Here is a 17927-nt window from a genome sequence, read left to right as displayed (position 1 = left end):
GTATATGCAGTTTTTTGTTAAACTTTACTCAGATAAGTAATCCTTTCTGCCTGGGTGTAGAAAGTAGGATGGGATGAAATCTGCTGGAGGGATGAAAGGAGTAAGATCCCCCAGTAGAGATGTCCCGAATTGTTCGCTGGCGAATAGTTCCTGGCGAACATAGCTTGTTCGCGTTCGCCACGGCGGGCGAACATATGCGATGTTCGGACCGCCCCCTATTCGTCATCATTGAGTAAACTTTGACCCTGTACCTCACAGTCAGCAGACACATTCCAGCCAATCAGCAGCAGACCCTCACTTCCAGACCCTCCCACCTCCTGGACAGCATCCATTTTAGATTCATTCGGAAGCTGCATTGTTGTTTTTTTTATTTTTTTTATTCTTTATTTTTGAAGTGCAGTGAACATACACGTAGTGACAATGACATATGGTGCAATGCAAAACGTTGGAATACAGACTTAGAGTTATGAAACAAAATGTCAAAAGGAACTGCACATTTTTAAAATATAAAACAATCATGCTAGGTAAACTTGTCTTGATATAAGTGAAAAGCATGGCATAGGGAAATCATCAGACATGTTGAGAGTGTTCGTAAGTTTGAATACACATGCTTGAACTGAAGAGGGGTAAGGGGATTAACACCACCAGTTATAGATCAACATGTGTGAATCAAAATATCAAAACTAGAAATAAGTAGACTAAATAACCTCTTAGTGAGTGCTGTTACATGCTAGACAACTGACTACACCTCATAACAAGGGCATTTTAGATTCTCAGCAGCAGAGATGTTCTAGCCAATTCCTCTGACATGCTTCAGAGAGTGGTCGTCTCTACTCGCATCCATGTGCCACTTAGTAGTGCTTCCACCGCCTGCCGGGTGCACCAGAGGATCGCTCAGACCACGAGGGTCAGCAGGTCGGCGCATCAGCACCCTTGCTCCCCGAGCCCAGTCCACTGTGGAAGAAGATGCCTGGTCGCCCCCCAGCCCTCCAGCTTCAGTATAAGTAACCTGTGAGGTTCTGGGAAAGGTCCTGTTCAGTCGTGGGCGGCTGGTTGGCGTGCCATCCCCCTGGCTCTCTGTTCCGAAGGAGAGCACAATGCTGGGGCACCTCTGGAGATCTCTTCCATCCTAGGTGAGGTGAGTAGCAAAGCCCTCTGCCGTGATTCAATCCGATTCCAGAAGGCTGCACAGAGAGCATCAAAGGCTGCATGGAACTTAGCTTCCCAGTGTGGGCTTGATTGCTCTGTCGGAGTGGCGGCCATCTTAGCTGTGACACGATGGCTCGTTTTGTCAGGGTGAGTAGTGGCTATTTAGCCTTGTGGGTTACTTTAGCCTTTCCCTGGTGGGGACCGGGATAACCCCCACCGGTCCAGAGGGGGGGGGGGGGAAACGGGGCTGTAGATATGAGGTGCAGACAGGATGAGAGCTCCAGGCCGGGAGATCGGCCGCTTCTCCCTGCCACAGAACCCCCAGAGCAGATAGGCCGCAGTACAGTGCGTAGTCATAGGCTGCTACAAACTTGATCGGGTAAGCTCCCTGGTGTTCAGGAACAGGTAAGTGTTCAGTGAGCAACCTCCAAAGGTATTATTCCCTCTGTGGGTCTCACTTTGCAGGCTGTATGCAGGGAGCACACTTCATGCACGTCCGTCCGCCATGCTGGCCAGGCCCTGCCCCCCCCCCGTAAGCTGCATCCTTAGTGAGAGGAGGGACAGTGTAGCTGCTGCTGATTTAATAGGGAAATCGATAGCTAGGCTAGTGTATTCAGTGTCCACTACAGTCCTGAAGGACTCATCTGATCTCTGCTGTAAGGACAGCACCCCAAAAAGCCCTTTTTAGGGCTAGAACATCAGTCTGCTTTTTTTTTTTTCCCTGTGTAATCTAATTGCAGTTGTCTGACTGCCAGCGTGTGTGTCAGGCTCACAGCGTATACTGTGCCCACTTGCCCAGTGCCACCACTCATATCTGGTGTCACAATAACTTGCATTTAAAAAAAAAAAAAAACTTTTTTGACTGTAATATAATAGCATTCAGTTTCCTTCACACGTGTGCGTTTCAGGGCCTGCCAGGGCACAGTGTCACACCAGTGCAACTCATATCTGGTGTAACAGTAGTGTACATTAAAAAAAAAATAGAAATTTGACTGTGAAATAATAGCAGTCAGTTTCCTTCACACGTTTGCGTTTCAGGGCCTGCCAGGGCACAGTGTCACACCAGTGCAATTCATATCTGGTGTAACAGTAGAGTACATTTAAAAAAAAAAAACACACTTTTTTGACTGTGAAATAATAGCAGTCGGGCGTGGCCTGGAGCTCGAGGGAAGCAGCCGCATGTTCATGTGGGTCCATGCTGCATAGGCCTACCTACTAAGTGTTATGATCACCCCGACACAGCAAATACTCCCCAACACGATTTCACAGCTGAAGAGCAGGCGGCAGACGGATAAATCCGAAAAAAACTACTTTTTCGGCGGCCGTAACACCCAGAATAAGGTTGCGGCCTTGCATGACAAAACGCAGCAAGACGGCGCCGAACGTGCGCACGGCGAGGTGCTGGAAACCTCTCAACCAGAGGCACTGGTTACCCAAGGCATGCGGCAACGTATGTTTGACACCATGCACGACAAGCTACAACACACCATGCAGACAACAAAGAGCTTACAACAGACCTTTGGGTACTGGAGACACAGAGTGACCTGAGGGCCACTATGGAGGAAATGCGAGACACCATGGAAGCCTTTGAGAATAAACTGGCCGACCTGGAAGACCGCTTCTGGCGCAACAACCTCCGGATTCGGGAGATAGCAGAATCAATCGGACCAGCTGACCTCCATGCCCACCTTCAAGGCCTACTCAAACTGCTGGCGCCCGACCTCCACCAAGACATGTTATTGCTAGACCGCTACCACAGGGTCCCAAAACCGAGATTCCTGACTTATGAGGCGCCGAGAGATGTTTTGGTGCGAATGCACTACTTCCATGTGAAGGAAGTGATCATGAGGGCCAGCAGACAGCGCCCCGTTTTCCCAACACCCCACAGAGACATGACAATTTATGCAGATATATCGGCCGCTACACTGCGGTAAAGAAAAACCTTCTCGACCATCACGGAACAGCTCAGGCAGCACAAGCAACCATACCGCTGGGGCTTCCCAGTCAAGCTCCTAGTACCGGATGAGGGCAAGCTCACAGTCATCACATCACCGGAGGAAGGTCTGAAGGCCCTCCGAGATTGGGGCATACCACCCCCACACACCAAGCCACATAAGGCAGAGCGGATCACCTGGTCGGATCACGCACCAGTGGTGGTGACCCTAACCGACCTCTACGAATCTACCCACAGGAGCCCCTGGAGGCTCAACGATTCCCTACTCACGGACCCCCAGTTCCGCAGCACAATAGAACTAGAACTCCAAAACTACTTCTTGACCAACTCCGTAGACAACACATCCCACAATACAGTCTGGCAAGCCCATAAGGCAGTGGCCAGAGGGTTGCTGATCCAAAGAGCAACATACCTAAAACGGAGATCGGAAACCCAATTACAAAATTGGCAAAAGGAACTGCTGGACCTCACGACTCTAAACCAAACAGCCCCCTCCCAAGAGATCAAACACCGCATCATGCAAATCACGCAAGACATACACAAACAAGCTCTGGAAAAAAACGGCCAGTACCTCCACAGACTCAGAGCACTTCAATACACCCAGGGAAACAAAGTGGGGAAACTAGTAGCCCAACGCCTCAAAACACTACAAACTAAGCAAAAGATAGCATTCCTCCACAATGAGGCAGGCCACAAAGTCACGGCCCCAAGAGACATAAGCAATGCCTTTGCAAAGTACTATACATCACTCTATAACTTGGCAGGAGATGCCCGAACACACACCCGAGACACCAGCTATACAAAGATACCTACACGAGATCCACCTACCTGCATTTACACCCAGTCAACAACAAACGCTCTCCTCAAATATAACTGACGAGGAGGTGGCGGAAGCGATCCAACAGCTACCGTCAGGCAAGGCCCCTGGCCCGGACGGTTTCGCCAACTGCTACTACAGGGCCTTCAAGTCTACACTAACACCACATCTCACAAAGGCGTTTAATGAAGCCACTAAAAACCAACAACTATCCCCAGAAACATTGTTAGCACACATCATCACACTCCCCAAGCCAGGAAAACACCCTACCTGCCCCCAGAATTTTCGGCCCATCTCCCTGTTAAACACAGACGCCAAACTTTACGCCAAAATATATGCCCAACGGCTAGGACGATTGTTACCACAAGTGATTCACACAGACAAGGTGGGCTAAAAAAGGGTCGCCAAGGGGGGGACAATACCAGGAAAGTGCTGGATGTTATTTTCAGTGCCCAGCGCCTAGGAAAGGGAGCCAAAGCGGTGGCGTTGGACGCCGAGAAGGCCTTTGACCGGCTGGGGTGGGAGTTCCTGGAGGCGGTCCTTGCTAAGTTTGGGACTCCGGAGGGCTTCATCTCGGCGGTCAGGGCCCTATACAATAACCCCTCAGCCCAGGTCCTCAATGCAGGGTTTGTGTCAGACACCCTCCATATCTTCAACGGCTCCCGCCAGGGTTGCCCATTGTCTCCACTACTATATGTCATGGCCCTAGAGCCCTTGGCGGCTGCCATATGACAGCATCCCTCGATCCATGGAGTGCAGGTGGGAGAAAGAGAGTATAAAGCGAACCTGTTTGCTGACGATATAATGTTAACTTTAACCCAACCACACGTCTCAGTTCCTAACTTAGTAGCCACCATAACAGAATATGGGAAACACTCGTATTACAAGCTCAACATAGCCAAGACCCAAGCCATGGGACTTGGGATCCCTAAAGACAACCTGGCCAGACTCACCTCAGCCTTCCCCTTCGACTGGAGGTCCGACCACATCACATTCCTGGGAATCAAAATCCCAGCCCAACTAGCCAAATTATTTAAGGACAACTACGCCACACTCCAAAGAAAATTCACGTCCACATTGGAGGGGTAGGAGGGTAAATATCTTTCCTGGGTAGGCAGAATAGCAGCCCTAAAAATTATGCTACTCCCTAAATTCCAATACCTCCTGCGAACCCTACCGATACCCCTACCGACATCCTTCCTCAAGTCCATGCAAAGCCTACTAGCAAGATTCATATGGGAAAAAAAGAGGCCCAGGGTAGCAATGACACTCATTCAACAGCCCGTTAGAACTGGGGGCCTGGGGGTACCTAACCTACACGCATACTATAGAGCAGCACAACTAATGGCAGTCAAAGTCACCACGGCTGACTAGGGGGCACTCCACAGTGGACCCGTCTGGAAGCCCACTGGGCGGGGAAACAAAAACTACGTAACCTGTTCTGGCTCCCCAAACACCTACGTCCACCACACATGGACCCCTCCCGACCACGACCCTAACACTGAAAATATGGGATGAGGTCAAAGAAAAAGGGGGGACCCCAGATGCTATCCCCAGGAACGCCCCAATATCTCTCCTGGCAGCCGGAATACCGACTTTTGACCCTGCGCCCTGGAGGGAGGGAGGTTGCACCACAATTGACCATTTGTATCAGGCAGGGGAGTTGATGCCCTTAACGGCCCTCCAAACAAGATACCACTTACCAACCAGAGCCATATTCCAGTACCTACAACTGAAATCCTTCCTCACGGAGGCGCACACGCAGACCGCAGCAAACCCCCAGGACCGAGAAATAGAACACATGTGCCTAACCCCCAAACCCCCCACGAAAATACTCTTACACATACTCCATGCATTTCACAAAAACAAACCAATAGAAAATGTGACACACCAAGAGGCATGGCACAAGGAACTAGGGCACACGTTCTCACTGGACCAATGGACAAGGGCTTACAATATACACAAGGGCAATACACTGTGCACCACACACTTGGAGACCATCAGAAAACTCCAATACAGGTGGTACCTAGTCCCGGAGAGGCTAGCACGGGTATTCCCGGGCTCACCTAATGTATGCTGGAGATGTGGTACACACGGGGGGTCTATGACCCACGTATGGTGGTCATGCAGCGCCCTGCGACCATTCTGGGACGGGGCCCAAGCCATGATACAGAGGTTGTTTGGAAGGGCATGGACCTTGCAGGTGGAGCAGTGTGTCCTTTTTATGTTACCCACGTCCTTAGACAAAATAGAAGAGCGACTGTTATTCCACCTGCTAATCTCATCAGTAACACTAATAGCCAGAGCCTGGAAATCCCAGGTGACACCCACACTTGGGAATCTGATTACGCAAATTTCCCTGAACTGGAAATATGAACTCATGGCCAACAAACATCTCAGTCCACGAAAACACACTAGCCAAGCCGGAGAGAGGTGGGAAAAATTTAGAGAGCAAGAGGCGTGTGGTGACACAGAGAGGTGATGTCGGGAGGTTCTAACCCAAAACTGAGCACTGATAGGGACAACCAACAGCGGAAAGGGACACATGGTAGTAACAGCCAGGTCGCATATTGGTGTCGGAAACACTGCAGCCAACAGATAGTAGGTAGCGTGGTGATGGGGATAGGATAGCCAACAATGCATATCACCCGAGTTCCCTAACAGACAACCACCGGAGATGTTTATGGTGAACTGTACAAATGGTATCTAGATGTTAAGCATGTGCAACACCCTAATATGTAATCACTGTACCTGCAATTTCCTCCTTTTCTTTTCTGTACCCTGGCGAGCAGGCGCCAGCCAATTGATATGGCAAAGAAAAATAAAACACTTTCAAAGTGAAAAAAAAAAAAAAAAATAATAGCAGTCAGTTTCCTTCACACGTGTTCGTTTCAGGGCCTGCCAGGGCACAGTGTCACACCAGTGCAACTCATATCTGGTGTAACAGTAGTGTACATTTAAAAAAAAAAAAATACTTTTTTGACTGTGAAATAATAGCAGTCAGTTTCCTTCAAACGTGTGCGTTTCAGGGCCTGCCAGGGCACAGTGTCACACCAGTGCAACTCATATCTGGTGTAACAGTAGTGTACATTTAAAAAAAAAAAACTAGAAATTTGACTGTGAAATAATAGCAGTCAGTTTCCTTCACACGTGTGCGTTTCAGGGCCTGCCAGGGCATAGTGTCACACCAGTGCAACGCATATCTGGTGTAACAGTAGTGTACATTAAAAAAAAAAAAACTACGGTACTTATACACCACAGATGCCCATTTAAAATTGGGAAAGTGGTGGCGGACCCAGCCGGCCGCTTTGTTCTGGTGTCAGGAACTTTATATTCCCATGCGACTCACTTTCTAAATATTTACGCCCCCAACGACCCCGCTACTGAATTCTGGGACGCTATGACCAAGATGGTACAGGATTTACCGCACGGCATGGTGGTTGTGGGAGGTGATCTTAACGCCGCCCCGTGTCCGGCCGTAGACCGGAGCCGGGGCTGCGGCCTTCCGCGGTCACATAGGAGAGGGGGACAGGATAAAATTCTCCGCTCCTTTATCCTCCGAACGGGCCTCTTGGACATCTGGAGGGCACATCATCCTGCGGACCGCGATTACACTTTCTATTCAGCTCCCCACGACACTTATTCTAGGATCGATATGTTTTTAGTAAACTCTCACTCGGCTTCAAAGGTTACGGGTGCCACGATTGGCTCTATCACTTGGTCCGATCACGCTGAGGTCACGCTGACCTTGGACAACTTATGTGTGGCGTCCCCATGGTCCTGGAAGTTAAATACTTCTTTGTTACAAGATCTGGCCGTGGTGGACGTAGTTCGGAAGGAATTGACTGAATATTTTGCTAGGGAAACGGAGTCGGACCTCCGCCCGGCCACGGTGTGGGCCGCCCATAAGGCGGTTATCCGCGGTATTTTGATTCACGAAGCCTCATTGAAGAAGAAACGCAAAACGCAATTATTGTCGTCTCTTCTAGAAGCTTTGGGAAAAGCCGAGGAAAAACATAAAGCTGCCTTGTCGCCCGCTACATTAGCGGGCGTACAGGACCTGCGGGCATCGGTTCGTGAGGCGCTCCTCAATGACACGGCTAGAGCTCTAATATGGTCCAAGAGGACCTATTATGAAAAATCTAACAAAATGGACACATTGCTAGCCAGAACTCTTCGCCTGAGACAAGGCCACTCACATATAATAAGAATTAAAAACAGCTCGGGTGGGAACTGTACAGATCCCACCGACATAGCTCAGGTTTTCACGGATTACTTTTCCAACCTATACAACCACTCGAAATGCGACGAGGTGACGCATCAACGTGAAACTGAGGATACTAAGCATTTCTTATCTCAACTGACTCTGCCGCGATTGAAAAGGGAAGAGTCCGCTACTCTTGGTACACGGATCACAGCTGAAGAGATTGACGCGGCAATTACCGCTTTGAAAGGTAACAAAGCTCCGGGCCCGGATGGCTTTGAAGGTAGCTACTACAAAATCTTTCGCGACGAAATCACACCCCACTTAGAAACCTTATTCAATGACCTTATGGAGGGTGGCGCTCCGGACAGGGATTTGTCTCTGGCCGATATGGTACTACTACCTAAACCTGGCAAGGATGACTCGGTTCCGGAAAACTTTCGCCCGATCTCATTAATTAATCACGATTCAAAACTTCTGGCTAAGATCCTGGCTACCCGACTGAACCCTTTCCTCATGAGTCTAGTCCATCCAGACCAGGTGGGATTTATTCCTAGTAGGCAATTATTCGAAAATACTAGACGCAACGTCGATCTCATTTGGAGGCAGGTGGATAAAGGGATCCCGACGCTGCTCTTGTCGCTAGACGCAGAGAAGGCCTTTGACAGAGTCAAATGGCCTTACTTATTTGAGGTCTTCAGGCACTTCGGCTTCCCGGCTACTTACCTGTCCGCAATTAGGGCAATGTATACTGAAGTGCAGGCACGGGTCCGGATAGCAGGTTCGAAAATTATACCATTTAGTTTAGGCAACGGAACGAGGCAGGGCTGCCCGTTGTCCCCTTTATTGTTTGCTCTGTCGTTGGAGCCCCTATTGCAAAAGATACGTGATACTCAGGAAATTCGAGGAATTCAGATTGGAGGCCAGCGATACGTGGTCTCCGGCTTTGCTGACGACGTTTTGCTGACCCTGACTGACCCAGGGGCTTCGATGGCAGCATTGATGGCCGTGTTGGACTCCTATAGCAGGCTGGCCGGTTATAAGGTGAACCTCTCCAAATCAAGCGCTCTCCCTCTCCGTATGCGTGATTCTGACATAGCTCACATAAGGGAGACCTATAAGATTCCTATTGCTAGGGATTATATCAAATACCTAGGGGTTCGGCTGACAGCGGACCCGACCCACCTTCACCAACAAAATTATGCACCCTTAAGCCGCACTTTAATTGCGGATATGGACAGATGGCAGGATAAGCCGATCTCTTGGATAGGCAGGATCCACACGGTGAAAATGAACGTGCTTCCTCGGATCCTTTTCCTGTTTCAGGCTCTGCCGGTTAGACTGACTAAGTCCGACCTGGGTACGCTCCAGCAAGCCATAGGGAAGTTTATTTGGCAAAACAAGAAACACAGAATATCTCGAAATATTCTGTACAGAGCAAAATCTAGAGGTGGTCTGGGCTTACCGAATCTGTACTTTTATTACTTGGCAGCCCAACTTATGCAAATAGCGTTATGGCACTCTCCTCCGGATGAGAGGAGGTGGGTGGACTTAGAATCTTCCCTCATGGGGCCCGACATCCCCCAGTTCTTTATGTGGGTTCCCAAGGCCAACAGGCCACTCTCACACATCAAATGCCCGGCCATAGCGAACTCTATGAAACTCTGGGATGCCACGTCGCTTAAATACGGGTTATCCACGCAGTCCTCTCCGTTGGCTCCTTACCTAAGGAATACAGCCTTCAACCCGGGACTAGTAGCTAGAGATTTCAGGGGCATAGAGAGCACGGGTATCCAACGTCTATGTCAACTGTACAAAGGCAGCTCGATACTACAGTTTGAGGAACTGAAGACTAGGGCAACTTTGCGCCCCTCTGATTTCTTCCGGTATCTACAACTCAGGGACTTTAGCGTTAACACCGCCTACGTTCTTCGAGAACATGTGCCTTAAAGAGCAATTCCCGAAAGGCCTTATCACTACCATATACGTGCACTTAAGTACCTCCACTTCGGAGTGGGGGGCACTCACTTACACAGCCCAGTGGGAGGCCGATCTTGGCGAGGAGCTTGAGGGAGTGGAATGGCAGGATATCTGGGAGGCCGCTGCGACTTCATCGGTATGTGTCTCCATGCAGGAACAAGCTTACAAGACCATGTTCAGGTGGTACACCACTCCGGTTAAACTCCATAGGATGCATAAAACGTCCACGGACTTATGCTGGAAAGGTTGCGGCAATAAGGGAACCTATATGCATATGTGGTGGGAATGCCCGACGGTTCAGCAATTCTGGAAACAGATAGCAGGGTTACTGAAAAATATCTTTGACAGAGAGATCAATCTAGACCCTTGGGTTTTCCTTCTGGCCAGGCCTCTGGAAGGCTGGTCCAGAACGGAACAGTCATTAATTCATAAAGTAAATTTAGCCGCTAGACGAGCCCTAGCACAAATGTGGCTACAAAGTGTTACTCCCCCACTAAATGTTGTCCTACACAAGATTAAAGATACATTTCTAATGGACAAACTGACGGCTAAGGTCAGAGGCACGCTTACGAAGTTTGAAAAGGTTTGGGCTCCATGGATAGATAGCGGAGTGGGCGATTAAGGGAGGAGGGGGGAGGGCTCATTCCCCCATTCCCCCTCCTTTCTCAGCATGTCTGCACCTGTTAATACACTCCGTGTTTTTCTCCTGTAACGGGACTTTCAGGTTCCCGCCGGGAGATCAGCAAGCTACACGAGACCCCATCGATGTCACACACCTTATTATCGTCAAAATATGGTACACCCACTGACCACGTGTATTGATGTTTAAATGAGCTAACGGGTCCCGGCGTCCCCTCCCCCCTCCCCCCTCCCTTAGACCCCTTCTCAATCCCTCTTCCCATCTCAATCTCTCTCTTTTCTACTTTCTATCACTATTTTTCCTCTATTGACTCTGCATGGTTCCTCTACCCCCTACTATCTGACGGCACATTCTCCACCCTGCCTCCAGAGAGCTACTACCGCCGGGGATTAATATGGTTAGACCACACTCCCATTGAGGCTGCCTTCTACTTAAGGGCGGAGCGGGGAAGTATACTTGAGTACAACAAGGCCCAACAGATGCCGTCACCATGTTATCCTGGCCAGCATGAATCATGCGATGGGACCAACCATGTCTCTTTCTTTCTCTTTTTTCTTATTTTACATTTATTAAAAAATTAAGGTGGAGCACCCTGAACCTTTGTGGTACGTCGGGGCGGTAGTGCAATCTATCATATCCAGCGTAACAGGTTGTGTTTTATTGCTATTGTACTTATATGCAACCTATATGTTCTCATGCCTGCCTGGATGTACTCCTATGGGTTTATGTCGGAAAATGTTACTGATACATGTGATATTGTAACCTTATAATAAATAAAGAATTTAAAAAAAACAAAAAAACTAGAAATTTGACTGTGAAATAATAGCAGTCAGTTTCCTTCACACGTGCGCGTTTCAGGGCCTGCCAGGGCACAGTGTCACACCAGTGCAACTCATATCTGGTGTAACAGTAGTGTACATTTAAAAATAAAATAAATTTTGACTGTAATAGATTGAATAGCAGTTAGTTGTCTGCAAGCGTGTGTGTCAGGCCTACAGCGTCTACTCTGCCAACTTCTGCCAGTGCACAGAGCCACTCATATCTGTTGTCACAGTAGCTTGCCCGCATAGTACCACTAATCGAAAAAAAAATGACAGACAAAGGCAGGCCACCCCGCAGGGGCCGTCATGGTCGTGGTGCTGTGATTCCCTTTGGCCCTAGAATAATGCCCAGTGTTCAGAGGCCACGTACCCTGAACTCGAAAAGTTCTGAGGACATAGTTGACTGGCTAACACAGGACACCCAATCTTCTACAGCTTCCACTCGGAACCTTGACGCACCATCCTCCTCCAGCTTAGCTTCGAGCACCTCTCAAGTTACCACTCGCCCGCCTGCCGCCACCACCAACACTAGCACCACAGCCGCTTCACTTGATCTGTCAGAGGAGTTATTTACACATCAGTTGGAAGAAATGAGTGATGCGCAACCATTATTGCCAGAGGATGTAGATAACAGGGATATGTCTCAGTCAGGCAGCATTACACACATGGACGTACGGTGTGATGATGATGATGTTGTACTCGCTGCTGCTTCCTTTGCTGAGTTGTCAGATACAAGTGAAGCAGTTGATGATGGCGATGCGTCCGTGGATGTCACGTGAGAAGAAGAACAGGGGGAAAGTTCAGATGGGCAGAAACATATAGGAGGAGGAGACGAGTTGGAAGCAGGGGGAGGTCGTCGCAAGGAGCTAGTGACACAGTCAGACAGCATGCATGGGCACCCGGGGTCAGCCAGACAGCACGCCAATCAACGCATGCTGTTGCCACCACCAGAATGCCGTCATTGCAGAGCTCAGCAGTGTGGCATTTTTTTGTGTGTATGCCTCTGACAACAGCGGTGTCATTTGCAACCTGTGCCAAATGAAACTGAGTCGTGGGAAGTCCAACACCCACCTAGGTACAACTGCTTTGCGAAGGCGCATGATCGCACATCACAAACACCTATGGGATCAACACATGAGTACAAGCAGCACACAAACTCAAAGCCGCCATCCTCCTCCTGGTCCAGCATCTTCAGCCACGTCAACCACTGCTGTCCTCCTTGCCCCCTCTCAACCATCCGCCACTCCGTCTCTCGCCTTGAGCAGTTCCTGCTCATCTGCCCACAATCAGGTGTCTGTCAAGGACATGTTTGAGCGTAAGAAGCCAATGTCACAAAGTCACCCCCTTGCCCGGCATCTGACAGCTGGCTTGTCTGAACTCTTAGCCCGCCAGCTTTTACCATACAAGCTGGTGAAGTCTGAGGCGTTCCAAAAATTTGTAGCTATTGGGACACCGCAGTGGAAGGTACCCAGCCGAAATTTCTTTGCACAAAAGGCAATCCCCAACCTGTACTCGATTGTGCAAAAGGAAGTAATGGCATGTCTGGCACACAGTGTTGGGGCAAGGGTCCATCTGACCACTGATACCTGGTCTGCAAAGCATGGTCAGGGCAGGTATATCACCTACACTGCGCATTGGGTAAACCTGCTGACGGCTGCCAAGCATGGAATGTGTGGCTCTGCAGAGGAGTTGGTGACACCGCCACGACTTGGAGGCAGGCCTGCTGCCACCTCCTCTACTCCTCCTACTCCATCCTCTTCCATAACCTCCTCGGCTGAGTCCACTTCTGCTGCTGCATCTTGCTCCACATCAACGGCACCCCCCCAGAACATACCTTCAGTGAGATCACTGAAGACGAGGAACGGGACATGAGTAGCTCGGCATCCAACCTTGTGCAAATGGGGTCTTTCATGCTGTCGTGCCTGTTGAGGGACCCTCGTATAAAAAGTCTGAAGGAGAACGACCTGTACTGGGACTGGGTGTCCACGCTACTAGACCCCCCGGTATAAGCAGAAAGTGCCTGAAATGTTACCGAATTACCGCAAGTCGCAAAGGATGCAGCAGTTCCAAAATAAATTAAAAAGAATGCTTTACACAGCGTATAAGGGTGATGTCACAGCACAACGGGAATCTAACAGGGGAAGAGGTGAAAGTAATCCTCCTCCTCCCACGACCATGCCGGCAAGGACAGGATGCTTTACAGACGTGTTGTTGATGGAGGACATGCGGAGCTTTTTAAGTCCTATGCATCGCCACAGCCCTTCGGGGTCCACCCTCAGAGAATGACTCGACGGACATGTAGCAGACTACCTCGCCTTAACTGCAGATATCGACACTCTGAGGAGCGATGAACCCCTTGACTACTGGGTGTGCAGGCTTGACCTGTGGCCTGAGCTATCCCAATTTGCGATAGAACTTCTGGCCTGCCCCGCTTCAAGTGTCCTGTCAGAAAGGACCTTCAGTGCAGCAGTCGCCTAGGTCAAAAAAGTCTAGATTACCTCACCTTTATTAAGATGAATGAGGGATGGATCCCGAAGGGACTGACAGTGGGCGATACATTCGACTAAAAAAGGCCTGATGAGGGGGACGTAACCCTCTGTGGTGATGCCAGGAGCCGGAAAATTATGTAATTCTGGCCCCGCATCACTAAACAGTGTGAGGAAGGAGAGAGGAGCAGGAAGATTGGGTGAGCATCTAACGCAGGAGGGAAACGAGTTCCACAGGAACGGTGAAGCCCTCGAGAAATCTTGAAGGAGAGCATCAGAGGTGGGAGTACGGACAGAAGATAGACGTAAGTCTTCAGCAGATCGTAAGGGTCTAGACGGGACATACTTGTGTACAAGGTAGGATAGATAGGTGGGAGCAGCATTATGTAGAGATTTGAAAGCAAGAACCAGAATTTTAAATTGAGCTCTATATTTTATAGGAAGCCAATGTAGGGACTGACAGAAGGGTGAGACATGGGAGGTGCGGGCCGACAGGAAGATGAGCCTCGCCGCCGCATTCATTATGGACTGTAACGGCGCAGGTTGGGAGCACGTAAGACCACTGAGAAGCGGATTACAGTAGTCAAGGCGAGAAAGGACAGTGGAATGGACCAACACCTTAGTCGCATCTGACGTTAAGTAGGGGCAGATGCGCGCAATGTTTTTGAGATGGAAGTGGCAGGATTTGGTGGGTGACTGAACATGAGGCTTGGAGAGGTCGGATTCAAAGAGAACACCTAGACAGCGAGCCTGCGTGGTTGAGCTGATGGTAGCACCGTTGACTTGGAGGGAGACAGACACAGGAGTAACAACACTTGAGGGAGGAAAGACCAGAATTTCAGTTTTGGTCAAGTTTAGTTTAAGGAAGTAGGCAGCCATCCATTTGAGGCATATGAGGCTATAGCAAGCTGTCAACAGAGAATGAGATAAGAAATTCTAAACTAAACACATTTAAGGGAAGCTAAACAAATTTAGACTCCTTTTCAAGATCTGGGCAGGGAGGATGTGTGAGCCTGGGCCAAGGAAGATGTGGTTAGGACTGCATAAACAGAAATAAAACATATAGAGATTTAACTCCTAGATTGGGGAGAATTGAGCAGTGGCACAGCAGGGGCATGATCTACACAGCAAAACCACTTTATTATGCTAAAGACACCAAATCCATTCCAATTTTGGCAGGTATGACAAAGTAGTTACTTTTGAGTACCATTTTATTATTGCTATATTTTTATATTCAATGGTGACCTTTGTTCATATATATATATATATATATATATATATATATATATATATATATATTGTATTATATTTTAATATATATACACACTCTCTCACTCTCTCTCTCCCACTCTCTCATCCCTATATGTGCTTCTTATATTCTTCTTTTATTTTCTTTCTTGTGTTCAGACTTTCCAATACATTCTCATTTTCTACCTTTCCTCCAGGATGGACCTGTGAATCCAGAGCGGTACCTACACTGGGCAAATGTCTTCTTGGTGGTGTATAGTATTGATAATAAACAGAGTTTTGAGAGATGCTGCCAATATCTAGACATTATTTCTCAGTATAACAGAGGAGCCTTACACGAGTGCCCAGTTTTGCTGTTGGGAAACAAGTTGGACATGGAGCGATACAGGTATGGCAGACACACAGCAGTACTAGATATAGCACTATATACACTGATCTAAATATAAAGTGGAAGTTGGGATGTTATTTATGGTAGTTGGGATGAGATTGATGGTAGAATAACAGTGTTCCAGGTGCCAACCCCTCTTTCACTAGGGGTAAGGTTTAATATCCATTTCTTTGACAATAAGATAAGTTGATTCTTTTTGACACATGGTTACATCAGGAAGTTGCAGAGTGGTGTACAGCTTTCTGATGGAATAATGCAACCAGGATCTAACCAAGATGTAACTTGGATCTAACAAAGATGTACCGATGTTACATGGATATAATATGGACGTAACAATGTAAACAGGGTCGGGGCAAAAACAGGACAATTATAGGGAAGGCTACAAAAGATGAAAAGGCTACATTTTACTAAACATATACATGATAAATATGCTTTTCCTAAATCCAATAGGACTGTGAGTTCCCAGAGCCTCACTTCTTGTAGACTTGAAGAGCACACTATTACAATGCATTGTCTTAACTGAGATAGACTAATTGTGTTGTAAATTGAACCAGTGCTCTCTTTGAAGAAACATCATAGTGTTAGGATTGCAAAACCTGTATTCCTAATGCTATAGTGTCCATTTCCCCAACTGCCTTTTTTAACTTACCTTTTTCCAGCACGAGGCTCCCATGACGCTGGCTACGTCACCTTCTTCAGTGAAGTCACAGCAATGGTAGGACCTAAGGCACATGTGCAGCCAGCGTTGTGCGTGCATTAAAGCTTCCCATAGGAAAGCATTGAATCAGTGATTAAAGATGTTTGACATCGTCATACAATGTCTGAGGACGTCCAACGTTATTTCACAAAGTAAAACTCCATTAGGGACCAGGAAGCATCTCTAATGGCTTTCTAAAGGACATCTACTATAGTTGGCGTTAACCCTGCAATGTGAACATTGCAATTTCACAGAAACTGCAATTTTTCACATTGCAGGTTTACGCAGACTTTGGCACTGCACCAAGATCACTTCAATGAGATGAAGTGGTCTGGGTGCCTTTAGTGTCCCTTTAAACCATATACATGCTTGTGAGTAATGGACCAGATATCGTCTGGTGTTTTCCATGAAAAGTGATGATTTATTGAGGAAAGTAGTCACACATTGCAGTAAATCACACTGTCAAGGTGCAGACCGAAAAAAAGCAGCAGCTCCAGCCCTCCAGGGCCATGTGATAACCATGATCACATTGCTGCAATAGGACTCTAGGAGCTGCCAGCAGGGGGACTGTCTGAGCTGTCAGGCAGTCCCCCAAGCTGCTAAAAAGTAAAAAAAAAAAAAAATATATATATATATATATATATTATACATATACAGGTGGTCCTCATTTAGCAACCTACCTGTTTTATGACTGCTCGCACTTACGACCAGGCTTAAGTGCAAGCCGTCGTGGGGATTCCCTGCTCTGGTGTGCATGTCTATGTTCGGGGAAACTTTCCCGAATGTAGACAAATGCAACAGAGCAGGGAATCCCTTAACTCCTCACTTACCGACTGATTCGTTCTACGACCGGGTCGTAGGAATGGAACCCGGTTGGTAAGTGAGGAGTGTCTGTATTATTATTATTATATATGTATAATATGTTATAATATATTGTATATATTATTATATTATACATACATAATGCATATATATGATTTCATTAAAGGTGTACTTTGAGATAAATACACATCTCAAAATACACTCATAATAAAATCATATGTATGCATTATATATGTATAATATATTATAAAATGCTTTAATTATAATATATTATACATATATTGGAAATAAAAGTGTGTGTGTGTATATATATATATATACACACACACACACACACACACATACGTATTAAATGTGTGTGTGCATATATATCTGTGTGTGTTTGTGTATATATATGTGTGTAGTTTTATGACATCGTTATATTAATTTCTTGAGATCGTATTGTTTTTGCAATAGTATATATTAAGGGGTACCACTTAACAATACTTCCTGAGGTGTTTGACATTGTGCTGTATCCACAATACGAAATTTCTCTGCTCGGTACAAAACAAAAATCCAGTCCACAGGGTGGTTTCAGTCCAATATATCTCACTCTGAAAAATACTTCTCACATCTTACTACTCTCTCCTTGTTCTTTTAGTATGTTTATGTTTAGAGCTTGCTTGACGTAACTGTGAAAGGCAGCTTATTAAAGGGCAGCATTTTTATTCCAAACATTGTG

At 47.5% G+C, this 17927-nt stretch overlaps 1 protein-coding gene across 2 annotated transcripts in view; it reads left to right on the top strand.

The window, feature by feature from the left end:
- RASL12 (RAS like family 12) overlaps window positions 1-17927 on the top strand; it is a 61265-nt gene that overhangs the window by 40972 nt on the left and 2366 nt on the right. For both annotated transcript variants that reach the window (XM_063448790.1, XM_063448789.1), the window contains one exon: window positions 15497-15687. In XM_063448790.1, coding sequence (XP_063304860.1) covers window positions 15497-15687 — 191 coding nt within the window. The remainder of the gene's footprint in view (window positions 1-15496; window positions 15688-17927) is intronic.

Source organism: Pelobates fuscus, chromosome 3 (assembly GCF_036172605.1).
Source record: "Pelobates fuscus isolate aPelFus1 chromosome 3, aPelFus1.pri, whole genome shotgun sequence".
NCBI lineage: Eukaryota > Metazoa > Chordata > Amphibia > Anura > Pelobatidae > Pelobates > Pelobates fuscus.
This window is presented reverse-complemented; position numbering and strand designations above follow the sequence as displayed.